The sequence below is a fragment of the Aotus nancymaae genome, unplaced genomic scaffold, assembly GCF_030222135.1.
Source record: "Aotus nancymaae isolate 86718 unplaced genomic scaffold, 86718_ANA_hifiasm-v0.15.2.pri h1tg000059l, whole genome shotgun sequence".
In the NCBI taxonomy this organism is placed as follows: Eukaryota; Metazoa; Chordata; class Mammalia; order Primates; family Aotidae; genus Aotus; species Aotus nancymaae.
In genome coordinates this window covers 15,149,958-15,177,631 of record NW_026988473.1, presented here as the reverse complement: position 1 = coordinate 15,177,631, position 27,674 = coordinate 15,149,958, and the positions used below count along the sequence as shown (strand labels likewise).

Here is a 27,674-nt window from a genome sequence, read left to right as displayed (position 1 = left end):
CACACACAAACACACCTCCAGGTGCCCTGGATGGGAAAGAGGAAAATAGGCCCCTCCTCCAGTGGCTGAGGGCTGGGGCACTATCCCTGGTGCGTCCTAGGTTGAGGGGTAACTTCCATCAGGCCATACCTTTTATCTTTGTCTCTATTTTTGATATCTGTGTACTGTAATTACACAAACCTCCACATTGGCTTATATGCACAGATCTACTAATTACCAAGAGTTTATGATATTCCATGGGCTTTTCATTCCTAATCTCCTTTAGTCCTCGCAACAAAGTACTATTCCCGGCCGGGTGTGGTGGCTTACACCTGTAATCCCAGCACTTTGGGAGGCTGAGGAGGGCGGATTACCTGAGGTCAGGAGTTCGAGACCAGCCTGACCAACATGGAGAAACCCCATCTCTACTAAAAATACAAAATTAGCCGGGTGTTGTGGCACATGCCTGCAATCCCAGCTACTTGGGAGGCTGAGTTAGGAGAATCACTTGAACCTGGGAGGTGAAGGTTGTGGTGAGCTGAGATTATGCCACTGCACTCCAGCCTGGGCAACAAGAGAGAAATTCTGTCTCAAGAAAAAAAAAAAGGTATTATTCCATTGTACAGATGAGGAAACTGAGGCACACAGAGATTAAAAGCAACCACCACTGTATGTTAGGATTGGAAGGAGCTCCAGGAAAGTCTCGAAGCTCCACCGGTCAGAGTCGGCTTGAGTCTCAGAGAGGGAGGGTGGGAGATGATGGTGACAGTGACCTTTTTCTGTGACTCTCCTGACCATCCATCCCTGGTCCCAGGAGGATCTGTCCTCTCGGATGGCGGGGGTGGACAGGAGGACTATCTACCCACTTGTCCCCATGGCCCTGACCCTCTGACCTCACCCTCTCCACTGATTTCTTCATGTTAGTTCAACATTAACCCAGAGGGGTCAGGATGGACAATCGCTCAGTGACCCAGGAGCTGCCGCACTATGGTGCACGTCCGAGGCCTGCAGCTGCCTGGCTGCCTGGCCCTGGCTGCCCTGTGTAGCCTTGTGCACAGCCAGCATGGTAAGGGGGTGCTTGCAGGCTGGGACAGGCTGGAGAATTGGGATGTGGGCGCATGGGCTGGGGTCTCCTGACTGGACAGAGCACACACAGAGCTGATCCCAAGGTAGGTCTCAACCCCAGGCAGCCACCTGAGGGAAGAAGTCGGGAGCTCAGGGCCTGACAGAGAATGGCTGCTTCTCTCTTCCAATATGGGAAGCAGGTTGGGGGCAAGGGACAGTGTAGGAGGGGCACAGAGGGCCACAGTTAGCAGCCTTCCAGGCACTTCCACCAGCCCAGATAGCCCCTCTTAGAAGCCAGCAGGACAGGGCAGGCTTCTTGCCTCTACAATGGCCAAGACAGCCTGCTCCTGAGGCCGCTGTTCCATGACCCCCCACCCCCATCCAACTGCAGTGTTCCTGGCCCCTCAGCAAGCGCTATCGCTGCTCCCGCGGGCCCGTCGAGCCAACAGCGGCTTCCTGGAGGAGATGCGCCAGGGCAACCTGGAGCGAGAGTGCATAGAGGAAACGTGCGGCTACGAGGAGGCCTTCGAGGCTCTGGAGTCACGCACGGACACGGTGAGCCTGGGCTGCTCGGACGGGCCCGGGACCTCAGAGCGGGCCCAACTCTAGACACTTCCACAGAGAGGCAAGCAAGGAACGCCACGGCCCTTTTGCTGCTCACTGCCTCATTTCAACTCTAAGCCCCTCTTCCCGGGGCTGGCAAGAGGAGCAGCCTCAGCTTTTCTTGGGGGTCCCTGTGCCTGGACTGTGTCAAGGTTCCAGGTTCCCATGCAGCCCCATGACATGAGGGAGGCCTCCTCAGTCTTCAGACATCCATCTACCCTGGCCCGGGTCCACGTGGCCTCCTCAGTGGCAGCTTCCTGTGCCACCCTTAAGGGGTGGGACTCTGGGGAGGCCACCATGAGCCCCAGACTCAAGACTCAGTGCTCCTGGAACCCTGTGTCGCCTTCCCTGCCTGTAGCGATCTGCCAGGGTCCTGCGGTCTCCTCTCCTCCCCTCTCCTCCAGCCCCGTTCAGTTTCGGTGTGTGTGCTGGAGGAACTCCCCTATCCTCAAATATTATTCTTCCTTTGGAAACAAAAGTAGGAAGCTCTGCCACAAACCTTCCAGAGCCTGTCCGCTGCGTGACTAGGGTAAAGGAAAGTATGAGGAGGAGACGTAACATTTACTAAAACAAACAGGAGCCGCTGTAGCCTCACTCCCAGCCCTTGTTTTTCAGGATGTGTTCTGGACCAAGTACAAAGGTGAGCACTGGGAAGGATTTGCCCCAGGAAGGGAGGCCTGGGGACCCCAGTGAGATAATTCTACCCAGAGAATCTTCTGCTGCACCCAGCCATCCCCCCATCCCCCCTTCCCCACTCCTTCCTTCCTCCCTCCCTTCTGTCCATCCATCTCTCTGTTTCTCCACGTCATCTCATCCACCCTTGAATCCAATCCATCCCAGCCATACCCTAGTCCCAAAGGTAAACACCTGGGTCTTTTCCAGCTTGTGAGTTGGTGAGGACACCTCGAGAGAAGCTCGTTGCATGTCTGGAAGGTGAGCAATTGACACGGGGTTGAGGGGCAGGACATGGAGGGGAGCCCGGGAGCAGAGGAGCTCAGGGGTGGGCTTGGAGTGTGGCCGGTGGAGGCCAAGGCCGTCTCCAGCATCTGACATCACTCTCATTCCTGGGTTCAACATGTGTCTTTGTACCTGGCTCTGTGTCTGACGTGCAGGAAGATGACTCATGTTGGAGGAACAAATGAATGAATGGATTAATTCACATTTAAGGCTTCATTCTCCTTTGCCTGACTCGAGTCTCTGCACCTGCCTAGTCAGAGCTCTGATGATGTCACATCCCCTTCTAGCTTTAGGTGTCATTGCACCAAACAGGAACCCAAGCCCCCAGCTGCTCTGACACCACGGACTTCCCTGAGCGCACCATGGTGTTTCTAGCACCTGACCCTTGCATATGTTGTCAGTTTCCTCTGGAGCAACCATCACCACCTACTGAACACTTTCCTATCAGTCAAGGACTGCTTCAAATGTCGTCACATCTGCTGAGACTCCAGGGAGCACCCTCCCTCCTGTACCACGTTCTGAATGCCCTTTAGCACAACAGGCTCCGTGACTTAGAGATCTTTATTATTTATTTATTTATTTATTTTTCAGAGACAGAGTCTCCCTGTGTTGCCCAGGCTGATCTTGAACTCCTGGGCTCAGGTGATTCTCCCATCTCGACCTCTGAAAGTGGTAGGGTTACAGGTGTGAGCCACCGCGCCCAGCTGCGGTACTTTCGTTTGTCAAATTACATACTCAACAGACATTTTACAAAGTTCTCGCTACATGCTAGGCACTGTATCAGGTGCTGGGGATTTTAAGAGAATCAAATACAGTTTCTGCCTTCAAGGAATTCACAATCTTAAAAGAGAACAAAAAATATAAAACGTTCAAGTGATTGCGGCCGGGCACGGTGGCTCAAGCCTCTAATCCCAGCACTTTGGGAGGCCGAGGTGGGTGGATCGCTTGAGACCAGGAGTTTGAGACCAGCCTGGCCAACATGGTGAAACCCTGCCTCTACTAAAAATACAAAAATTAGCCGGGGTATGGTGGCACGCACCTGTAATCCCAGCTACTGGAAAGGCTGAGAGGGGAGAATAACTTGAACCCGGGAGGCAGAGGTTGCAGTGAGCCGAGATCACACCACTGCACTCCAGCCTGAGCAACAGAGCAGGACTCCATCTCTAAAAAAATAAATAAAAATGAAAACACAGGCTGCATGCAGTGGCTCATGCCTGTAATCCCAGCAGGGATTTGGGAGGCTGAGATGGGCGGATCATGAGGTCAGGTAGTTTGAGACCAGCCTGGGCAACACAATGAAACCCCGTCTCTATTAAAATACAAAAAATTAGCCGGGGGTGGTGACACGCACCTGTAATCCCAGCTACTTAGGAGGCTGAGGTGGGAGAATTGCTTCAACCCAGGAGGCAGAGGTTGCAGTAAGCCGAGATTGTGCCACTGAGCTCCCGCCTGAGTGACAGAGCAAGACTCTGTCTCTAAAACAACAACAACAACAAATAAATAAATACATAAATAAATAAAGTGATTGCAAGAAAAGTTCTGTTAAAGGCACTGAGAGAACCCAGGAAAATGAGTGTCTGGTTTGCCAGAAGAATAAGAGACGGCTTCCCAGGAGAGGCAGAATTCTGCCTGGCCTGGTGGGATGCCCAGATGAACAAACAAGAGGACATTCCAGGCAGAAGAAACAGCCCTTGGAAAGACCCAGAGGCACGAGGAGCCAAGCTAGCAGGGACAGGTAGACCAGGGCCCGATGAAAAGGACCTTGGTCACTTTTTCATCCCGCTGGCCAAGAGAAGCCATTGAATGGAAGCTCCATGAGGGCAGGGCTGTGACTGTCCTATTTGTCGATGTGTGCTGAGCACCCAACAGTGCCTGTCACATGGTGGACACTCAGTGAATATTTGGAGGCCACTGTTGAGTGGATGGGAGAACTGCAGGATGGAGAGGAAGAGGAGCTGGGTGAATGCAGGTTAAGGATTGTGAACCACTGCGAGCTTAGAGGAGGGGATAGACACAACTTTGCTGGGAGAGAGGAAATAAGACCCCAGGCTCCAAGGCTGACCAGGGTGGGGTCTCCACAGGTAACTGTGCAGAGGGTCTGGGTACGAACTACCGAGGGCATGTGAACGTCACCGCGTCAGGCATTGAGTGCCAGCTATGGAGGAGTCGCTACCCACATAAGCCTGAGTGAGTGATGAGCTGGCCTTCCCACCAAGGGCTGAGAACAGGGAGCAAGGACACCCCATGGGGCATAGCCTCCTACTGGGCAATTTCCTGTTCCAGAATCAACTCCACCACCCATCCCGAGGCCGACCTGCAGGAGAATTTCTGCCGCAACCCTGACAGCAGCACCACGGGACCTTGGTGCTACACTACAGACCCCACCGTGCGGAGGGAGGAATGCAGCATCCCTGTCTGTGGTGAGCTGGGGGCAATGAAGCGGCCCACAGCCAAGGCCCCGGGGCTTCCTGGGGCCTGGCAGCCTGGGATGGCAACCAAGATGCCTGGCTACCTGGGCGCAGTGGCTCACGCCTGTAATCCTGACACTTTGGGAGGCTGAGGCAGGCGGATCACCTGAGGTCAGGAGTTCGAGACCAGCCTGGCCAACATGACAAAACCCCATCTCTACTAAAAATACAAAACTAGCCAGGTGTGGTGGTGGGCACCTGTAATCCCAGCCACTCGGGAGGCTGAGGCAGGAGAATCGCTTGAACCTGGAAGGCAGAGGTTGCGGTGAGCTGAGATCATGCCACTGCACTCCAGTCTGAGCAACAAGAATGAAACTCCTTAAAAAAAAAAAGATGCCAGCTACCTTCAGAGCTGGCATCAGTCATTCAAATCATATCTATGTCTATTGCTCAGTGAAGTCAGGGAATCAGGAGATCTGAGTAGGGGGATCTGCCAGCCTCCTTCTGCCCCTCCCTACTCTTGACTTCCTGATGGTCCAGGCTGTGGCTCATTCCAAACATGCCTCCTTTCGGATCAAGGCACTCCTCCCTCCAAGAAGCCCTCCCTAGCCATTTCAGTCCACACACTCTGTTCTGAGTATCACAGAGCAAGCCTCGTGCCCTGAGAGTTGGCGGGCGTGGTGCCGCTGATCTCAGCTGCACTTGCTGACGCATCTGTAGGGTCAATTGACGGAGACTGGCCATGGCTGGGTGGCTCTGATTCAAACAATGATTCCAGCTGAGCCTGGCTCCTCATTGAGGGTTGGGCCTAGATCTGCTCCACGTGCGTTCGTGCTGGGGCTGAGGCAAAAAGGCAGCAGGTAACTGGGAAGACTCTTTTTAGCTGATGGCAGACACAGAAAACAACAAACAGAAAAGGTCATCTGTCCTGAAGACCTAGGCTCCAAACAGGTACAGTCAGCCCCACCCACGTTCCATTGACCAGAAGTCTGTGTTCAAGGCCAGAGTCGAGAAGTGAAACACCTCAGCCTGTAAAATCACAGTAACGGGGCTGGGCGCGGTGGCTCACGCCTGTAATCCCAGCACTTTGGGAGGCCGAGGCGGGTGGATCACGAGGTCAAGAGATCGAGACCATCCTAGTCAACATGGTGAAACCCTGTCTCTACTAATACGAAAAATTAGCTGGGCATGGTGGCGCGTGCCTGTAATCCCAGCTACTCAGGAGGCTGAGGCAGGAGAATTGCCTGAACCCAGGAGGCGGAGGTTGTGGTGAGCCGAGATCGTGCCATTGCACTCCAGCCTGGGTAACAAGAGCGAAACTCCGTCTCAAAAAAAAAAAAAAAATCACAGTAACGGATGGGGATGCAGGCAGGGGTAAAGAATTAGTGCTGGTTACCAGTCCACAAACGTGCGTTGGTGTTCTTGGTTCTCTAAGCATCCCTGTTGGGCCCATTGCTTGTTCCTGGGGTCGGTTTTCTTTCTTTTTGAAACAGAGTCTCACTCTGTCGCCCAGGCTGGAGTGCAATGGCACAATCTTGGCTCACTGCAACCTCTGCCTCCTGGGTACAAGCAATTCTCCTGCCTCAGCCTCCCATATCGCTGGGACTATAGGCACATGCCACCACGCCTGGCTAATTTTTTGTATATTTAGTACAGACAGGGTTTCTCCATGTTGGTCAGGCTGGTCTCGAACTCCTGACCTCAGGTGATCCGCCCGTCTCGGGCTCCCAAAGTGCTGGGATTACAGGCGTGAGCCACCGCCTGGCTCCTGGAATTGGACTTATAGCAAGTTCATCCTAACGAAAAAGGCTACCATTTACCTCCCAACTCCCGTACACACACACACACACAGATGATAAAGAAGTTTCAGGCTTGCAGAAATTGACCTACTATCCAGGTGAACATCTTAGTGATCCCAGCAAGCTTCCTGCTGTGCCCTATAAAAACACAGACTCCTCCAGCAACTCCAGGCAGCCGCTATCAGCTGACTACAGATAGCCCAAGAGGCCAGTGGAACGTGAGCAGGGCTGACTGCCTGTTCTGGGCCTAGGCCTTCAGGACAGATGACGCGTTTCTGTTCCTTGTTTTCTGTGTCTGCCATCAGCATAAGAGTTTTCCCAGGTGCCTGTGGCAGCCTTCAGGAAGTCACTACCAGCTGACCACAGGTGGCCCAGGAGGCCAAACCTGGTTACTAGCTCTGGTTTATTCTGTGCCAGACACTTAATGCTGTATATTTTAATTCTCTCAACAAGCCTGCAAGAGTGGCATTAATAACGCCTTTAAAGGCAGACAAACAGAAACCCAGAGAGGTTAAGTAACCTGAGGCCACACAGGCAGAAAGCAGCAAGATCGGGGTTCACATCCCTGTCTGTTCCGGTCCATGTGTGGTCTCACACATGCTGCCTCCTCCTTCCTCACCCACCAGGCGAGGATCGAGTCACTGTAGCGATGACTCCACGCTCCAGAGGCTCCGGGGAGAATCTGTCACCTCCATCGGAGCAGTGTGTCCCCGATCGGGGGCGGCAGTACCAGGGGCGCCTGGCAGTGACCACAAGTGGGCTCCCCTGCCTGGCTTGGGCCAGCCCACAAGCCAAGGCCCTGAGCAAGAACCAGGACTTCAGCTCAGTCGTGCAGCTGGTGGAGAACTTCTGCCGCAACCCAGACGGGGATGAGGAGGGCGCGTGGTGTTATGTGGCCGGGAGGCCTGGCGACTTTGAGTACTGCAACCTCAACTATTGTGGTAAGCTGCCTGGGTAGGGGGCCTGAGACGCAGGGACATATCCTGGCGGGAATAACAACAGTTGCTTCTGCTTTTCGAACACTTACTGCGTTGAGTGCGCTCATTACAGCCTTACAGTAACCAGGTGGGGGTAAGGTCTCACGCCCATTTCATAGATAAGTACACTGAGGCGCCAGGAGGTTATTGCTTAGTCATCCAAGTGTGCCTGTATGCTTAACCTCTGCACCAAATGGCCTCCATGGCCTGTAGGGGACTTGGGGTGATCTAGGGGATGGGTTAGGAATCGCCCAGCCCAGTCTCAGTCGGTGGCTGGGTCTCAACAGAGGACGCCGTGGATGAGGAGCCAGGAGATGTGCCGAGTGAGGACCCAGAGGGGGCCATCCAAGGACGCACCTCCACCAATGAGTACCAGAGTTTCTTCAACCCGGGAACCTTCGGCTTGGGGGAGGCAGGTGAGGTAGTGGGCATCCGAGGGGACATGGGGCTTCGGGGCTGTGGGGCTGGTGGCCGGGACTCGCCCCTCACCCCTTGGCTTGCTCTGCAGACTGTGGGCTGCGACCTCTGTTCGAGAAGGCGTCGCTGGAGGACAAAACTGAAAAAAAGCTCTTGAAATCCTACATCGATGGACGCATTGTGGAGGGCTGGGATGCAGAGATCGGCATCTCACCTTGGTGGGTCCCAGATCCCTGGGCTGCCATTCACTCCTGGGGGCGGGCCTGCTGCTGGCTCCTCATCCTCAGGCCCTGCCAGGAGGTCCGGGCTTTACAGATGACAACAGCTCAGCATCGAGGATCCCACCAACTCCACACAGCAGCCACATGAGATGGGTTGTTTACTACTTTTTTTTTTTTTTCAAGATGGAATCTCACCCTGTCACCCAGGCTAGAGTGCAGTGCACAATCTCGACTCACTGCAACCTCCGCCTCTTGGGTTCAGGTGACTCTCCTGCCTCAGCCTCCTGTGTAGCTGGGACTACAGGCATACGCCACCACGCCCGGCTAATTTTTGTATTTTTAGTAGAGATGGGGTTTCGCCATGTTGGCCAGGCTGGTCTTGAACTCCTGACCGCAAATGATCTACCTGCCTCAGCCTCCCAAAGTGCTGCGATTACAAGCGTGAGCCACCACACCTGGCCCATTGGTCCTTTACTTCTAAGCAGATGGTGAAGCTGAGACTCACAGAGCTGAGACTCACAAAGCTGTGAGTCTCAGCTTCACCATCTGCTTAGAAGTAAAGGACCAATGGGCCGGGTGTGATCTGCACACTGCTAATGGATTTGAATTCAGTTCTTCTGATTCCAGAGTTGTGCTACGCTATGTGAATTGTGGACTAGAAGGACCTGGGGAGGGGGTGCAAAAAGCAGGAAGCAGTTCAGGTGCGGTAATCCCAGCACTTTGAGAGGCCAAGATGAGAAGATCATTTGAGGTCAGGGATTCAAGGCCAGCCTGGGCAACATGGTGAAACCCCATCTCTACTAAAATACAAAAGTTAGCCAGGAATAGTAGCACGTGCCTATAGTCCCAGCTACTAAGGAGGCTGAGGTGGGAGGATTGCTTGAGCCCAAGAGGTTGAGGCTTCAGTAAGCTGTGACCGTACCATTGCATTCCAGCCTGGGTAACAGAGTGAGACCCTGTCTTGAAAAAATAAAAAAGGTGTGAGGTAGCCCCTCAGCCTCACACGGAGCAGGCCCAAAGGGCAGCCAGCCCAAGCTGGGATCCAGGCCCCAGAAGCAGTTCTGCCCAGCTGGTTCTTAGACCTGGGACTTGTTAGTTCTAGGGTTGGTGTGGAGGCAGCCCCCTCCCCCTCAGCTCCTAATACTTCCTGCTCCCCCTCCTAGGCAGGTGATGCTTTTCCGGAAGGCTCCCCAGGAGCTGCTGTGTGGGGCCAGCCTCATCAGTGACCGCTGGGTCCTCACCGCTGCCCACTGCCTCCTGTACCCGCCCTGGGACAAGAACTTCACTGAGAATGACCTTCTGGTGCGCATTGGCAAGCACTCGCGCACCAGGTACAGAACTGGTGGGCTGTGGGTGTCTGGCAGGGGTCTGAGTCCTCCAGAGCGACCATGAGGGGACCTGGTGGCTCCGGGCCACATGGGATGTTCTGTATGCCCCCCATAACATGACATCCCGGCAATCTCTGCTGGAAAGTCCATTTGGCCATGTCCTGACTGAGGCTTGGAGCTGGAGGCAGACATCCCAGTGTCTTCTGGTCCCTCCAACACCAGGATATGGCCCACGTGGGAGTCTGAAAATAGAGTCTGTCTGGACCAGGGCGTGCTACCTATGCCCTCATCCCTGTCCACCCCGTTGACCAACTCCAAAGTCCTGCGTGGCTTTAGGCCCAGGAAGAAACGGCCAGGGGGCTGCCATGGCAGGAGCCAGCCCTATCCCCTCCCTGATGGCTTGCAGGACACCCTGTCTCCCAGACCCCAAGGGCAGGCAGTTTCCTGCCCCTCGCTGGGTGAACCTGCAGCTTCCTCATTTCTCTCTTGGGGTCTCTGCAGGTACGAGCGCAACATAGAAAAGATATCCATGTTGGAAAAGATCTACATCCACCCCAGGTACAACTGGCGGGAAAACCTGGACCGGGACATCGCCCTGCTGAGGCTAAAGAAGCCCATCACCTTCAGTGACTACATTCACCCCGTGTGCCTGCCTGACAGAGAGACGGCAGCCAGGTGGGCCACTAGACGCTTATTAGCTTGGGGGCAGAGCCTAGTAGCCTTGCAGGAGTCCTTACCCCTTTTCCAGGCCTCAGTTTCCTAGAGTGAACCCAAAAGTTTTTCCAGCACTGGCGTTTATTTATTTATTTATTTAATTTTTCGAGACAGAGTTTTGCTCTGTCACCCAGGCTGGAGTGCAGTGGTGCAATCTCGGCTCACTGCAACTTCCGCCTCCTGGGTTCAAGCAATTCTTCTGCCTCAACCTCCAGAGTAGTTGGGATTACAGGTGTGCCACTGAGCTCGGCTAGCGTTTCATTTTTAAGTTTTTATTTATTTATTGATGGAGTTTCACTCTGTCTCCCAGGCTGGAGTGCAGTGGCGCAATCTTGGCTGACTGCAAGCCCGCCTCCCAGCTTCAAGGGATTCTCTTGCCTCAGCTGGGATTATAGGCGTGGGCCACGATGCCCAGCGAATTTTTCTATTTTTAGTAGAGACTATGTGTTTCACTGTCAGCCAGGCTGGTCTTGAATCCCTGACCTCAAGTGATCCGCCCACCTCGGCCTCCCACAGTGCTGGGATTACAGGTGTGAGCCTCCGTGCCCAGCCAGCACTGGTGTTTTAGATGCTGGTCTCTGAGGAATGGCGTTGGGGCTAGGCGGCTCCTGTGGGGGTTGGCTCTCACCAGGCCCTTTTCCCTTCCGCAAAGCTTGCTCCAGGCTGGATACATGGGGCGGGTGACTGGCTGGGGCAACCTGAAGGAGACGTGGACAGCCAGCGGTAAGGTGCTGCCCAGCATCCTGCAGGTGGTGAATCTGCCCATCGTGGAGCGGCCGGTCTGCAAGGCCTCCACCCGGATCCGCATCACTGACAACATGTTCTGTGCTGGTAAGTCTGAGCAGGGCGGGGCGGGCCGAGCGATAGGTGGGGTCTGGGTTGGGAAGACTGAGTTGTGCCTTGGTTCAAGCCATGTGACTTTGGGCCTGTTGCCTAACCTCTTGTTGGCTCAGTTTCTTCCTCTGTGAAATGGAGGTAAAAGTCTCTATCCCATAAGGTTATGGGAGGGTTAAATGAGGCAGCATAGATTAATATATTTGGTGTACTATCAGTCACTAGTGAAATGTTAAATATATGTGAGCTCAGATAGCAGCAAGAGACTGCGGGTGGGGAAATGCCATTCATTCATCTAGTCGCTCAGCAAATATTTATGTAGCGTGTATCACGTTCCAGGCAGCGTTCTAGGGTATATGACAGGGACCCAGACCAACAATGCCTGTGCCCTCAGCTTCCTTCCTAGGAGGAGGGTACGTCCATAAACAGATCTGAAGCAGCAATCCCTGACCGGTGCTGTGAAGAAAAATGAAGCACAGGGAGAGAGTAGGGGCGATGAGGTGAGCTTCTAAACAAGGTGGCCAGATGAGGTGGGCAGATCACTTGAAGTCAAGAGTTCAAGACCAGCCTGGGCAACACGTCTTTACTAAAAATACAAAAATTACCTGGGTGTGGTGGCGCATGCCTGTAATCCCAGCTACTCAGGAGGCTAAGACAGGAGAATTGCTTGAGCCTGGGAGGTGGAGGTGTCAGTGAGCTGAGATCTGGCATCGCTGCACTTCAGTTTGGGCAACAGAGTGAGACTCCATCAATCAACCAATCAATCAATCAATCTGGTGGCCAGAGAAGGTTGGAGAAGGCCTCCATGAGAAGGTGATGTCTGGGCAGGGACTGGAAGAGGGGAAGGAAGGAGCGAGCAGACATGTGTAGGGGAGGAGCACCACAGGCTGGGGGTCATGGCAGGCACAAAGGCCCTGAGGTGGGAGCACGCTTGCCTTGTCTGGGGAGTAGTAGGGAGGCCTGGGGGGCTGAGGAGGGGCAGCAGTGGGTGCAGGGAGAGGGGGAGCAGGCAGAGGACCGGCACTTCCTTTAGGGGCTGGAAGGACTTTATTGAGTGAGATGGGAAGTTACGGAGGGGTTTGGGGCAGATTAAGAACTGATCTGACTGACTTTAAAAATAAAAGATAAAAAAATTGAGTATAATTTCAGACTCACAGAAAAGTTACAAAAATAATACAAAGATTTCCTGTGTACTGTCATCCAGATTGTCCCCCGTTCTGTGTATGTGTGGGAGTTTATATATATATATGCATAGTTTGAGAGCAAATCGTGCATATGGTTCCTTTTTGCCCATAAATACTTGAGTATTTCCAAAAAAATTAAAAAAAACCCAAGGATGTTCTCTTATATAATCACAGTACAAATATTAAAACCAGGAAATTTTTTTTTGATACAGTCTCATTCTGTCACCCAGGCTTGAATGCAGTGGAACGATCTCCACTCACTGCAACCACCTCCTCCTGCGTTCAAGCGATTCTCTTGCCTCAGCCTCCTGAGTAGCTGGGATCATAGGAATGTGCCACCATATCCAGCTAATTTCTGTATTTGTAGTAGCGACATGGTTTCAACACGTTGGCCAGACTGGTCTTGAACTCCTGACCTCAGGTGATCCACCCTCCTTGGCCTCCCAAAGTGCTGGGATTATAGGTGTGAGCCATGGCGCCCAGCCAAAACCAGGGAATTATTACTACTGTCTAATCTATAGACCTTATTCAGATTTTTGTTAGTCTTGCTAATGTCTTTTATCGGGGGAAAAAGCATTTTTCTCACCCAGGATTCAATGAAGGATCTTTGTGTTCCATGATCTTGACATGTCAGATGAGCACAGTCTGGTTATTTTGTACACTGACCCTGGGTCTGGGCTGTCTAAGGCTTCCTCATGGTCAGGTTCAGGCTCAGTGGTGCCGTGTCCTTCTCAGTGTGTCCCGTTAACTGGTACGTGAGGACAATTTGTCTCATATGCAGTGAGTCTAACTTTGACCTCTTGAGGAAGGTAATATCTGCCAAGTTTCTTGCTGTAACTTCTGCTTTTCCCTTTGTAATTAATAAATATTTGGTGAAGAGATACTTTTATTTGTTTTTGTTTTTTTTGAGACGGAGTCTCGCTCTATTGCCCAGTCTGGAGTGCAGTGGCACAATCTCAACTCGCTGTGACCTCCACTCCCCGAGTTCAAGCAATTCTCCTGCTTCAGTCTCCTGAGTAGCTGGGATTACAGACACATGCCACCACGCCTGGCTAATTTTTGTATTTTTAGTAGAGAAGGGGATTCATCATGTTGGCCAGGCTGGTCTCGAATTCCTGACTTCAGGTGATCCACCTGCCTCGGCCTCCCAAAATGCTAGGATTACAGACATGAGCCACTGCAGTTGGCCTACTTTGATATTTTGTATTCTGTTTGTCATCAAAACCTTCTCCCAACTAGGGTGACTACTAAATACTGCTTTTCAAATTCTGTCATTCCTTCTACATTTGTTATTTTATTGCTTTCCTTTCATTCTATTGGTGTAAATTTAAGGATCCTTACTTTATTCTAAGGGTTTCCTTTTTTTTTGAGATAGAGTTTTGCTCTTGTTGCCTAGGCTGGATGGAGTGCAGTGGCTTGATCTCTGCTCACTGCAACCTCCGCCTCCCGGGTTTAAGCGATTCTCCTGCCTCAGCCTCCCATGTAGCTGGGATCATAGGCACCTGCCGCCAGGCCTGGCTAATTTTTTGTATTTTTAGTAGAGATGGGGTTTCACCACGTTGGCCAGGCTGGTCTGGAACTCCTGACCTCAGGTGACTGATCTGCCTCGGCCTCCCAAAGTTCCGGGATTACAGGCATGCGCCACCGTGCCTGGCCATGCTTCCTTACTGTTGTTACTTCTTTTGATGCTCAAATGATCCCAAGTTTGGCTGGTGGGAGTCCCTTCAAGCTGGCTTCTGTGACTTGGGGAGATGTCCTGTCACTCTTTGACTACTTTCTTGCTGTTTGGCATAGCAAGATGTTTTGGGTTAATCCTGCCTTCCTGACTGAAGTGTTGGAACTAGCCATTTCTCCAGGGAACCCTGCTAGTGGAATTTACAACCGCGATCTGGGTGCTGGCGTGTGCACATTGCTAGTTGGGATGTCATTACTTCTAGGCTCTCTCAGTGGACAGAACCAGAAAATAATTATATGATGCATACAACAACATCTCTGTCTATCATCTATATAAAAAACCACAAATTCCTACTGAAACCTCCAATTCCAATCTAACATCACCGGATTCATTTTAGCTTTTCCTCTTCCTTATTTGTAATTCTCTCTGTTGACAGTAAGAAACCTGACTCTGCTATGTGTAATGCATTTACTTAGTTGAGGAATACTAGAATACACAGTTTCAGAATCCTCCATCCATAGCACTATTAAAAACAATCCTGGCCGGCGTGGTGGCTCACACCTGTAATCCCAGCACTTTGGGAGGCCGAGGCAGGTGGATCACAAGGTCAGGAGACAGAGACCATCCTGACTAATACAGTGAAACCCTGCCTCTACTAAAAGTACAAAAAAATTAGCCAGGTGTGGTGGCACGCACCTGTAGTCCCAGCTACTCGGGAAGCTGAGACAGGAGAATTACTTGAACCCAGGAGGCAGAGGTTGCAGTGAGCTGAGATTGCGCTCCAGCCTGGATGACAGAGCGAGACTGTCTTAAAAAAAAACAAAAAACCCATAAAAAAAAATCCTATGCTCAGCCCACTGCAACCTCTACCCCCTGGGCTCAAGCCAACCTCCCACTTCAGCCTCCCGAGTAGCTAGGGCTACATGCACACAACGCCATGCCCAGCTAATTTTTGATTTTTTGTAGAGACTGGGTCTCACTATGTTACCCAGACTGGTCTTGAACTCTGAGCTCAAGTGATCCACCCAACTCGGCCTCCCAAATTGCTAGGATTACAGGTGTGAGCCACCATGCCTGGGCTCTCCTAGTAAATTTTTAGAAGTGAGTTGCTAAGTCAAAAGGCAAACGTGTCATTTTTAAAGAAATTTTCATATTTCTTTCCATAAGGGTTGTTTGCATTTCCAGCAGTGAATGAGAACGCCCATTTCCCCACAACCTTGCTAAAAGAATGTCACACTTTAAAATTTTTACCAGTTTGAGAGGTGAGGAATTGTATCTTGAAATTGTTTTAATTGACATTTTTCTTTTCTTTTTTTTTTTTTTGAGACAGAGTTTCACTCTTGTTACCCAGGCTGGAGTGCAATGGCGTGATCTTGGCTCACCGCAACCTCTACCTCCTGGGTTCAGGCAATTCTCCTGCCTCAGCCTCCTGAGTAGCTGGGATTACAGGCACGCGCCACCATGCCCAGCTAATTTTTGTATTTTTAGTAGAGACGGGGTTTCACCATGTTGACCAGGATGATCTCGATCTCTTGACCTTGTGATCCACCGGCCTCGGCCTCCCAAAGTTCTGGGATTACAGGCGTGAGCCACCGCGCCCGGCCCAACAGTTTTCAAATTGAAAATGAGGTTGAACATCTTTTCATATGATTAAGGACCCTTTTATATAACTATTTTTTTTGAGACAGTTTCACTCTGTCGCCCAGGCTGGAGTGCAGTGGTGTGATCTTGGCTCACTGCAGCCTCCACTTCCCAGGCTCAAGTGATTCTCCTGCCTCAGCCTCCCAAGTAGCTGGGACCACAGGTGCGTGCCACCATGCCTGGCTAGTATTTGTATTATATAATTTCTTTTTCTGTTTTTGAGACAGGGTGGCTTCACCATGTTGGCCAGGCTGGTCTTGTGATCCGCCCACCTCGGCCTCCCAAAGTGCTGGGATTACAGGCGTGAGCCACGTGCCTGGCCAGATTATATAATTTTTTTTTGGTGGATTTTCTCTTCATGGTTTTTTGTCTATTTTTTGGTCCCTTAACAATTTTTGTGAGTTCTTCATATTTACATTAGGCCTTTATTTGTGGTATACATTGCAAATGTTTTCTCTTAGTTTGTCAGTTTTTTTAACCTTATGTATAATTTTTCTGGCCATGCAATTAAAAAAATTACTAGGTAGTCAAATTATCAATCCTTTATTTTATTGAATCTGGATTTTGAATCAGAGTTAGATAAACCTTTCCTGGCTGGGCACAGTGGCTCATACCTGTAATCCCAGCACTCTGGGAGGCCAAGGCAGGCGATCACCTGAGGTCAGGAGTTCGAGACCAGCCTGGCCAACATGGAGAAACCTCATCTCTACTAAAAATACAAAAATTAGCTGGGTGGTGGCACACCCCTGTAGTCCCAGCTACTTGGAAGGGTGAGGCGGGAGAATTGCTTGAACCCAGGAGTTGGAGGTTACAGTGAGCTGAGATTGTGCCGTTGCACTCCAGCCTGGGCAACAGAGCAAGACTTCGTCTCAAAAACTACCACCAACAAAAAAACAACAGTAAAACCTTTCCTGATACCTAAGTCATTGAGGAATTCACTCATAATTTCTTCTAGTACCGGATTTAATTTTTCTGCACTAAGATTCCTGACTCATATGGAGTTTATTTTTGTGTCTGATGTGAGGTATAGATCTAATTTATCATTTTCCAAATGGCTAATCAGCTGTCCCTACATCATTTATTAAAAATTCTTGGCCAAGTATGGTGGCTCACACCTGTAATCCCGGCATTTTGGAAGGCTGAGGCAGGATTGCTTGAGGCCAGGAATTCAAAACCAGCCTGGACAGCATAACAAGAACCTGTCTCTACAAGAAAATATTTTAAAAATTAGCTGGGCATAGTGGCGTGTGCCTTCTAGTCTCAGCTATTTGAGAGGCTGAGTTAGGAGGATTGCTTGCTAGGAGTTCAAGACTGCAGTGCGGTTTGACTGCGCCATTGCACTCCAGCCTGGGTGACAGAGTGAGAACCTGTTCCTATATATAAAAAAATCTGTCTTGGCACTAATGATTTGAGATTTTACCTTTATCGCATTCTAGGTTGTATTTTATGTTTCTTTCTTTCTTTTTTTTTTTTTTGAGATGGAGTTTCGTTCTTGTTACCCAGGCTGGAGTGCAATGGCGCGATCTCGGCTCACCGCAACCTCCGCCTCCTGGGTTCAGGCAATTCTCCTGCCTCAGCCTCCCGAGTAGCTGGGATTACAGGCATGCGTCACCATGCCCAGCTAATTTTTGTATTTTTAGTAGAGACGGGGTTTCACCATGTTGACCAGGATGGTCTCGATCTCTTGACCTCGTGATCCACCCGCCTCGGCCTCCCAAAGTGCTGGGATTACAGGCGTGAGCCACCGTGCCCGGCCCTATTTTTATTTATTTATTTGAAGTAGGGACAAGTCTCACTATGCTGCCCAGGCTGATCTCGAACTCCTGGCTGGGCTCAAGCAGTTCTCCCGCGTTGGCCTCCCAAGCCGCTGAGTTTACAGACGTGAGCCACCATGTCTGACTTAGGTTTTATTTTTTAGTTTTATTTTTTCTTGCACCCAGCTAATTTTGATTTTATTTGATTTGTAGAAAGAGGGTTTTGCTACGTTACCCAGGCTGGTCTCGAACTCCTGGGCTCAAGTGATCCTCTTGCCTTGGCCTCCCAAAGTGTTGGGATTATCAGAATGAGCCACAGTGCCCAGCCCCACACTCTGGATTTCTGTGGATAGAGTATGCATGAGGATGAGTATGTTTCTGGACTTTCTACTCAGCTTTCCTGGTCTGTTGTCTGTGCACAGCGCTACATTGTTTCAATGATAGAGGCTTTAGGTGCAAAGCTGGGAAGGCTCATGTTCTCTTAGTTTTTCTTTTCCAGTGTTTTCCTGGCAATTCTTGCATGTTTGTTTTTCCATATGAACTTTAGTTTCAACATGTCTAGCTCTATAAAAAATCTTGGTGGCATTTTTATTGGGATTATGATACTTTTATAAATTAACTGGGAGAACAGACCTATTTTTGATGTTGAGTCATTTTATCCAAGGAAAAGAAATGTCTTCCCATTTGTTCAAGTCTATTATTGTCTCTTTCTTGACTGCTGCAATGTATTCTCTCATAATTTTTTCCCTTGGGTTTTTTTTCTTTGAGACAGACTTTTGCTCTTGTTGCCCAGGCTGGAGTGCAATGGGGTGATCTTGGCACACTGCAACCTCTGCCTCCCAGGTTCAAGTAATTCTTCTGCCTCAGCCTCCCAAATAGCTGGGTTTACAGGCACCCACCACCACACCCGGCTAATTTTGCATTTTTAGTAGAGATGGGGTTTTACCATATTGGCCAGGATGCTCTTGAACTCCTGACCTCAGGTAATCCATCTGCCTTGGCCTCCCAAAGTGCTGGGATTACAGGTGTGAGCCACCATACCCGGCCCCCTTGGAATCTTATTTTATGTATTTGTAATATCTTATTTTTCTTGAGTAAATTAGCTAATTGCTTGCCAGTTTTCCAAAAACAAATACCTAGGGATTTGATTTATGAAATCATTAGGCTTATTATTTTTCTATTCTGTTGGTTATTAATTTCTGCTTTTATCTTTTAAAAAGTTTTCTTGGCCAGGCACGGTGGCTCACGCCTGTAATCCCAGCACTTTGAGAGGCCGAGGTAGGTGGATCATGAGGTCAGGAGATCGAGACCATCCTGGCCAACATGGTGAAATCCCGTCTCTACTAAAATTAAAAAAAAAAAAAATTAGCCAGGCGTGGTGGCATGAGCCTGTAGTCTCAGCTACTTGGAAGGCTGAGGCAGGGGAATTGCTTGAACCTGGGAGGCGGAGGTTGCAGTGAGCCAAGATAGCGCCACTGCACTCCAGCCTGGTGACAAAGTGAGACTCCGTCTCAAAAAAAATTTTTTTTTCTTGTGTTTTTGTCTGGTTTACTTTTCTCTTGCTAGCTTGCTTTATTTACTTATTTATTTTTGAGATAGGGTCTTGCTTGCTCTGGTGCCCAGGCTGGAGTGCGGTGACAGAGTCATAGCTCACTGCAGCTTTGAACTCCTGGGCTCAAGCAATCCTATTTTTTGAGACAGAGTCTTGCTCTGTCCCCCAGGCTGGAGTGCAAAGGCGAGATCTTGGCTCACTGCAACCCACCTCTTGGGTTCAAGCAATTCTCCTGCTTCAGCCTCCTGAGTAGCTGGGATTACAGGCGCGTACCACCATGCCCGGCTAATTTTTTGTATTTTTAGTAGACACGGGGTTTCACCATGTTGGTCACGCTGGTCTCAAACCTCCTGACCTTGTGATCCGCCCTCCTTGGCCTCCCAAAGTGCTGGGATTACAGGTATGAGTCACTGCCTGGCCCATGCCCTTTTTTTTTTTTTTTTGATATATACTTTTGTAAGGCATCATACCTAGAACCTTTTTGAAATGCCCTTTTAGTTCCTTTCTTTTCTTTCTTTTTTTTTTTTTGAGACAGAGTCTTGCTCTGTTGCCCAGGCTGGGGTGCAATGGTGTGATCTCAGCTCACTGCAGCCTCCATCTTCCAGGTTCAAGCGATTCTCCTGCCTCAGCCTCCCCAGTAGCTGGGATTACAGGTGCCCACCACCATGCCTGGCTAATTTTTACATTTTTAGTAGAGATGAAGTTTCTCCATGTTGGCCAGGCTGGTCTCGAACTCCTGACCTCAAGTGATCCACCCACCTCAGCCTCCCCAAAGTGCTGGGATTACAGGCGTGAGTCACTGTGCCCAGCCTTCAGATTTCTTCTTTCTTTAGCCTGAGTTCCATTTCAACCACTTTCCGCTTTTTATTTCTTCTTACTGTTTGTCCATTCATTTTTAACTTTTGATTTTCTGATTGAAGTTGTTTTTCTAGATTTACAAGTTTGCCTGAGGATATTTATTTCAGTTACAGTTTTCTTTTTTCATGGTTGTGGCTTTTTTTAGATGGGGTCTTGCTCTGTCACTCAGGCTAGAGTGTAGTGGCATGCACGTAGTTTATCACATCCTTGACCTCCCATGCTGAAGTGATCCTCTCACCTGAGCCTCCCGGGTGCCTGGGACCACAGGCATGAGCCACCACACCTGCCCAGATTTTTATTTTTTTGTAGAGTGAGGTCTAACTATGTTGTCCAGGCTGGTCTTGAATGCCTTTGCTCAAGCAATCCACCTGCCTTGGCCCCCCCAAAGTGCTAGGACAACAGATGTGAGCCACTGCACCCGCGCCATGGTTGTGTTTTGAGGAAGAATTTTATTAGCTGAGGTCTTTTTATTCGTATTTTCTGTTTTTCTATAGTGTCTTTGTATGGATTTTAGTTTTCATTTGTTCCTTTTGTAAATTTGTAGTTATTTATAAGATTCCTAATTTGATCGCCCCTATTTCTTTTATCTAGTAGGTAATATTTTTCCATCCTTATCCCTACATGTTTAGGTATTAGATATACAACTAAATATACTAATAAAGGTTTAGTTGTTTTGCTGAATTCTAGTGACATTAAAGATGTGTTGTATTTTTTTGGTTTTGTTTTTTTTGAGTTGGAGTCTTGCTCTGTCACCCAGGCTGGAGTGCAGTGGCACAATCTTGGCTCACTGCAACCTCCGCCTCCCAGGTGCAAGCAATTCTGTGTCAGACTCCTGAGTAGCTGGCACTACAGGCACACGCCACCACACCTGGCTAATTTTGTATTTTTAGTAGAGATGGGGTTTCACCAGGTTGGCCAAGCTGGTCTCAAATTCCTGACCTTAGGTGATCCACTTGCCTCGGCCTCCCAAACTGCTGGGATTACAGGCATGAGCCACTGCATCCAGCGAAGGTGTAGTGTTTTGTGTAGGTTTCATTATTGTTGGTGTTGTTCTGAATTGTTTGTAGAGGATATGTGGGGAGATTTGAATAAAGGCAACTACCATTATTATCCTCAGCAGATTAACTTTTTAATTTTAAAATTTTTTCCTTTGTCTTTTAATTTATATTATTTTTTGAGACAGGGTCTTACTCTGTCACCCAGGCTGGAGTGTGGTGGCACGATCACGGCTCACTGCAGCCTTAACCTCCCAGGCACAAGTGATCCTCCTGTCTCAGTCTCCTGAGTGGCTGGGACTACAGGCACGAGCAACCATGCCCAGCTAATTTTTTGTATTTTCTGTAGAGACAGAGTTTTGCCATATTGCCCAGGCTGGTCTTGAATTCCAGAGCTCAAGTGATCCACCTGCCTTGGGCATGAGCCACCATGCCCGGCCTGGCCCAACTTTTTAAAAGCATTACTCTGCCTGTTGGGTGGAGAAGAGATTGTAGGTGGGCAAAGAATTAAGGAGACTAGTGGTTCAGGAGCCAGAGCTAGAAGTGGTGAGAAGTGGTTGGATTTGGGGTCTATGTTATTAGGTAGAGCCCACAAGATTTGCTAGGACTGGATGTGTAGGGTGAGGAAGTGAAGAGAGCAAGAATACTGGAAGAGGGAAGTGGAGGCTCACCAGCTATGTCTTGTGAAGGGGCGTGGCCAGACTGAGCTATGCTCCTAAGCACGACTGTTCTCTCTCAAGGTTACAAACCAGACGAAGGGAAACGAGGGGATGCCTGTGAAGGTGACAGCGGGGGACCCTTTGTCATGAAGGTGAGCTTCTGGCAAGGCCAGGGCCTGGTGAACACATCTTCTGGGGGTGGGGAGAAACTCTAGTCTCTAGAAACAGTTGCCTGGCAGGGGAATACTGATGTGACCTTGAACTTGACTCTATCAGAAACCCCATCTTTCTTCTTCAGAACCCCTTTAACAACCGCTGGTATCAAATGGGCATCGTCTCATGGGGTGAAGGCTGCGACCGGGATGGGAAATATGGCTTCTACACACACGTGTTCCGTCTGAAGAAGTGGATAAAGAAGGTCATTGATCAGTTTGGAGAATAGGGGGCCATTCATATTCTGGGCTCTTGGAAGCTATCCAGTGAAAGAATTATTTTTGTGTTTCTAAAATTATGGTTCCCAATAAAAGTGACTCTCAACGAGCCTCAGTGCTCCCAGTGCTATTCATGGGCAGCTCTCTGGGCTCAGGAAGAGCCAGTAATACCGCCGGATAAAGAGGACCTTGGAATCCACCACCTGGTGCACACCTGTAGTCTCAGCATTCGGGAGGCTGAGGTGGAAGAATCTCTTGAGCCCAGGAGGTTGAGGCTGCAGTGAGCTACTGCACTCCAGCCTGGGTGACACAGTGAGACCCTGTCCCAAAAGAATCCACCATCTTCAAACCAGGTGAGAGGAAAGGGCCAGGTGAGAGGAAAGATGGCAGGTTGAATTTACAAGCATTTAAGATGTTCCACACTCTAGGCTCTAATGGATTATCTCATTTAATCCTCACAAGAAGTAGGTGAGTAAACTGAGATTTGGAGAAGTACCTAGTCCAAGGTCACACAGCTAAGAAAGGTCAAAGTAGGAATTCAAATATAGAAAATATTGAGTCCTGTGCTTTTAGTTAAGTCCCTACATCTTTCTTCCTATCATTAAAATGATGTCAGATCAGGTAGGGCATGGTAGCTCACTTGTAATCTCAGCAACTTGGGAGGCTAAGGTGGGAGGATCGCTTGAGGCTAGGAATGTGAGATCAGTCTGGGCAATGTGGTGAGACCCAAAAAATAAAATTAGTTGGGCATGGTGGCATGTGACTGTAGTCAAGTTTACTTGAGAGGATCACTTGAGCCTGGGAGGTTGAGGCTGCAGTGAGCCATGGTCATGTCACTGTACCTGCACTGCAGTCTGGGTAACAGTGAGATCCTGTTTATAAAAATCAGATCTGGGCGGGTGTGGTGGCTTACGCCTGTAATCCTAACACTTTGGGAGGCTGAGTCGGGTGGATCACAAAGTCAGGAGATCAAGACCATCCTGGCCAACACAGTGAAACCCCATCTCTACTAAAAATATGAAAATTAGCTGGGCATGGTGGTGCACGCCTGTGGTCCCATCTACTCAGGAGGCTGAGGCAAGAGAATCGCTTGAACCCGGGAGGCGGAGGCTGGAGTGAGCTGAGATCACACCACTGCACTCCAGCCTGGTGATAGAGCGAAACTCCGTCTCAAAAACAAAACAAAACAAAACAAAAACAGGTATATGCTCAGTACTTTTTTTTTTCTCCTGACCGCATGATCAGCCTGCCTCAGCTTCCCAAAGTGCTGGGATTACAGGCATGAGTCACCATGCCTGGCCTATGCTCAGTTTTTAAATGCCTTCCTTTGGCCAAGTGCAGTGGCTCATGCCTGTAATCCCAGCACTTTGGGAGGCTGAGGCGGGCAGATCACTTGAAGTCAGGAGTTTGAGACCAGCCTGGTCAACATGGTGAAACCCCATTTCTACTAAAAATATAAAAATCAGCTGGGCACAATGGCAGTCACCTGTAATCTTGGCTACTTGGTCACCTCCCAGATTCAAGTGATTCTCCTGCCGCAGCCTCCTAAGTACCTGGGATTACAGGCAAGCACCACCATGCCTGACTAATTTTTGTATCTTTAGTAGAGACAAGGTTTCACCATGTTGGTAAGGCTGGTCTTGAACTCTTGACCTCAGGTTATCTGCTTGCCTCAGCCTCTCAAAGTGCTTGGATTACAAGTGTTGAGCCACTTCGCCCGGACCTCTGTCCTTCAAATCATCTCTAGGTTACTTATACCTAATAGAACATAAATGCTATGTAGTTGTTATATTGTATTTTAAAATTTGCATTAATTGTATTCTTATTTTTATTGTTTTTTCCCCACAAATAGTTTCAATCTGCAGTTGGTTGAATCTGCAGATGCAAAACCCACAGATCTGGAGGGCCACCTGTATATTAAAAGGTGTATATAATAATGACTTGACTTACCTCTTATGGTTATGAGGATTAAATGAGAGAACTTACATAATGACCTTAGCATAATGCCTAGTGCCCAGGTAAGCTCTCTGTGAATCACCACTCATATCCTCACTATTGCCTGGGAACTGGACCGGGCATCGGACCTGGCTGTTCCTCTGCCGCTTACCTCCTCCCGCCCTTGGACCCTGCAAATAGCCCATCAGTGGGGTAGTTGCTTCCTGGAGTGTTTCCTCACACAGCAGTTACCAGCTGGAACAATTTATTTTTCCAAGAAATGGGACCTCAGATTTTAAGTTGTAAGAGTCACAGGCTGGGTGCGGTGGGTCGTGCCTGGAATCCCAGCACTATGAGAGGCTGAGGCTGATGGATCACCTGAGGTTAGGAGTTGGGAGACCAGCTGGCCAACCTGGTAAAACCCCGTCCCTACTAAAAATACAAAAATTAGCCAGGTCTGGTTGTGGGCACCTGTAATCCCAGCTTCTTGGGAGGCTGAGGCAGGAGAATTGCTTGAACTCAGGAGGCAGAGGTTGTAGTGAGCAGAGATCATGCCACTGCCCGCCATTCAGTCTGAGTGACAGAGCAAGACTCCCTCTCAAAAAAAGAGTCACGGAACTTCAAAGATACCCTTTCATAGCACATTCTTCATGGTTACTGTTGGCAGAGGTCACAGATGTAGAATACAGCATAGCTTTCCCTTGAGAAGTCCCATCCATGAGCTCAGGGGAAGAATAAAGATCAATGTTGGCCTCAGGCACAGGATAGTGGAGTGGAGCAGGGATTCCCTGTGGTTATGGTACCTGGCCTTGGATCTTCTTCTAACGTGGTTTCCAGCAGGAAGGGACCTAAGAGGATCTTCAGCCCTTCTGCTTAACATTTTTTTCTCATTTTTCAACACATCAGAAAACAGGAGAGTTCCTTGCCCTCATTCTTTGGTTCTGGTTGACTGAAAGGCAGTGAGCTTGCAGGATCTTGGCAGCCCAGAGCATCAACTCAATCATCAAGGGGGAAGGGATTCAGAATTACTTGTAACACCCAGGACCTGCTTTTTAAACAAGGATACACGTTCTCATAAGTCTGTTTCCTTACACTATAGCGGTCAGTGTTGTAAGCTCTAGGAACTTGGGTTTTTCAAATCAGCTGTGCTAATTCCAGACCGGAGTACAGCACTCTTTTTTTCTTCTTCTTAGACAGGGTCTCGCTCTGTTGTCCAGGCTGGAGTGCAGTGGAGTGATCATGGCTCACTGCAGCCTTGACCTCCTGGGCTAAGGTGATCCTCCCAACTCAGCCTCCCATGTAGCTGGGACTACAGGCTTAAGCCACTATGCCCAGCTAATTTTTGTATTTTTTTTTGGTAGAGCCATGTTGCCCATGCTTGTCTTGAACTCCTGGGCTCAAGTGATCCACCCAGCTCAGCCTCCCAAAATGCTAACGTTATAGGCGTGAGCCACCAGGCCCAGCCTGTGTAGCCATTTTTTCTAAATGTCTTTCTGCTATAGCAGCAAATGCCTCCATCTCTTCAGTGAACAAATACCCAGTCCCATGTTTCCATTATAAAGCAGAGAAATTTAATTTCAAGAGGCTCAGGGGCCACCTAAAAACGATGACTGGAACCTATACAAGATTAATCTTCCATCAGTCTTTCATTTCTTGGACATCAATTGAGTAGAAGGTGAGCTACAACAGAAAAGTTCTTTTGAACTTTATAACTGCCCAAAATCTCCTCCTGAATCCAGTACCTTTTCATCCTTAAGAGTTTTTCTGACTGTGGAGGGAGGTCCGATGGATTTTATTCCAGAGGTGAATACTCAGCTCACTTTCTGGTCCTTACTCTGAATGTGAAGCAACTGTTGTTAGCCTGGACCAAAAGAGGCTCAGATAACCAGGCAGGAAACCACTAAGCTTTCCCAAACTCCATTAATTAGTCAAATGAACCCAAGTCTAGTTCTCCTAAGTGTGAGAACCACTGAAGCCCAGCCAATCTCTGGGCACAATCTTGTGTGCCTTTGGTCAGCAAAGTGATACGATGTCCAAGAGCTCCTTGAAACCACTGGTGATAATGGAAGGGAAGTCATGACCAAAATCTCAAAACAAGGGTGAGATTTTTCTGCTCCTTAGGAGCTGCATGTGGAGAACAGGAAAGGCGAGTTCCTTCCATTCCAAAGGAATAGAAGACAGCTCCAAGTCTGTGAGCCAAGAAGAAGGGAAGTTCTGTAAGCAGTAATTAACTTTTCTCTAACTGGCTGAATACCCAGCTGGTACCAAAAGAGGTTAAACAAATTGCTGCCCAATGCTCCATGATATGGAGCATCTTGGGAGTCAGGTATAGTTAATGCAAACTTCTTTATTTATAAAAGACTCTTAAATTAGTCGTATCATGCCATGCATTCATACAGAATACAGTGACCCTTCAGGGCAACAGAGAGAAGAGCTCACAAACTGAAAGGAAAACTATTAAAGAGTTTCTAATATTAACTATTAGAAAGCTAGGAAAGATTAGGACAATTTTACAAATGAGCAATTAAAAAGAAAAGGATCTGGGAACTAGACTGAGCAGAAGGGGCAGCTGTTTACAAGTCTGTACACTAAACTCATCCAAAGACAGTCTTCTAGAGTGGCGGGACGCTGACGGAGAGAAGCAGAGTATGTACAAATACTTGTGCCACAACGACTCCTCCCCCAGCTCCACGGCATGATACATACAACCAGTTTGTGTACACTAGGCCTGCTGAGGCCACTTTAAACTATGAGGACTTCTAGTTTAGTAAACTAAAGCTGCAGGGTGCCAGGGGAATGGGGCAGCTTCATTTGCGACTGCTCTTTATTCTCTCCAGTCTTTTTTTCAAGTCGTCTATGTTAGCTGTGGAGGAGGAGGAGGTCACAGTTCCTGAAGAGTGAGTCTGGTTAGAATCCAGGTCTGAATGCTGGTGCTGTTCCCGTGATTCCCGGAGCTGAGAGAGTTTGCTGTGGAGCATGTCTGTGGAAGAGGCAACGGTAGGAACTGCTGGTTTGGAGAGCAAAGAGGTCAACGGGGGTCGGTCATCTTGCTATTGAGAGAAGGAGAGAGATTGTCTAAAATCAGGTCAAGCAAGTCAAGATGCAGCTCCAGAACAACATACACCAAAACTGAGCTACTTCTCTGTGGGCCGACCTGCCTCGGACCTGCTGTGACTACCCTCCCTGAGCTGCACAGAAGAAAAGGAGCAGTACCTTTGTGTTGTCCAGACCACATCGCTGTCGGAGGATCTTGAGCCTTTCCAGGTAGACAGATGGCCCCACTTCTTCCCCATTTGTGTTACCTATGGAAGACACTGTGCTTGTGGATGTGGGGACACAGGTGACCTCCATCTGAGGGGAGATGCCTAGAGATGAAAAAGTAGAAAGAAGATTCAGATGGCCGGGCGTGGTGGCTCACGCCTGTAATCCAAGCACTTTGGAGGCCAAGGAGGGCGGATCACCTGAGGTCGGGAGTTCAGGACCAGCCTGACCAATATGGTGAAACCCCGTCTTTAAAAAAAATAAATAAACAAAAAGAATAAAAAGAGAGAGAGAAAAAAAAGGATTCAGATATCCACATATCTCCCAGCTGAAGTTTATCTCCCACCAAAAAGAACAATTAAGAATTTCCTGGGGCTTGAATATTGTCACTATACTTGAAAACTAAAAATTCCACAAGAATCTATCT

At 49.2% G+C, this 27,674-nt stretch overlaps 2 protein-coding genes across 4 annotated transcripts in view; one reads left to right on the top strand and one right to left on the bottom strand.

The window, feature by feature from the left end:
• The first annotated feature begins 911 nt into the window (after positions 1–911).
• Positions 912–22,162, top strand: F2 (coagulation factor II, thrombin). Of its 2 annotated transcripts, none has more exons than XM_012452498.2 (14): positions 912–1,045; positions 1,436–1,599; positions 2,263–2,287; positions 2,530–2,580; positions 4,686–4,791; positions 4,888–5,024; positions 7,438–7,752; positions 8,076–8,204; positions 8,297–8,423; positions 9,590–9,757; positions 10,256–10,429; positions 11,121–11,299; positions 21,702–21,772; positions 21,919–22,162. In XM_012452498.2, the coding sequence occupies exons 1-14, from the start codon at positions 967–969 to the stop codon at positions 22,060–22,062; spliced, it is 1,869 nt and encodes a 622-aa protein (XP_012307921.2). In that variant the 5' UTR covers positions 912–966; the 3' UTR covers positions 22,063–22,162. The 2 variants fall into 2 exon arrangements, with proteins under 2 accessions (XP_012307921.2, XP_012307922.2); XM_012452499.2 differs by lacking the exon at positions 912–1,045 and adding an exon at positions 1,081–1,148.
• A 4,153-nt stretch (positions 22,163–26,315) lies between these two features.
• Positions 26,316–27,674, bottom strand: part of CKAP5 (cytoskeleton associated protein 5) — a 113,519-nt gene continuing 112,160 nt past the window's right edge. For both annotated transcript variants that reach the window (XM_064364966.1, XM_064364967.1), the window contains 2 exons: positions 27,200–27,351; positions 26,316–27,036 (listed from right to left, as the gene is read on the bottom strand). In XM_064364966.1, coding sequence (XP_064221036.1) covers positions 26,794–27,036; positions 27,200–27,351 — 395 coding nt within the window. In that variant the 3' untranslated portion in view covers positions 26,316–26,793. The remainder of the gene's footprint in view (positions 27,037–27,199; positions 27,352–27,674) is intronic.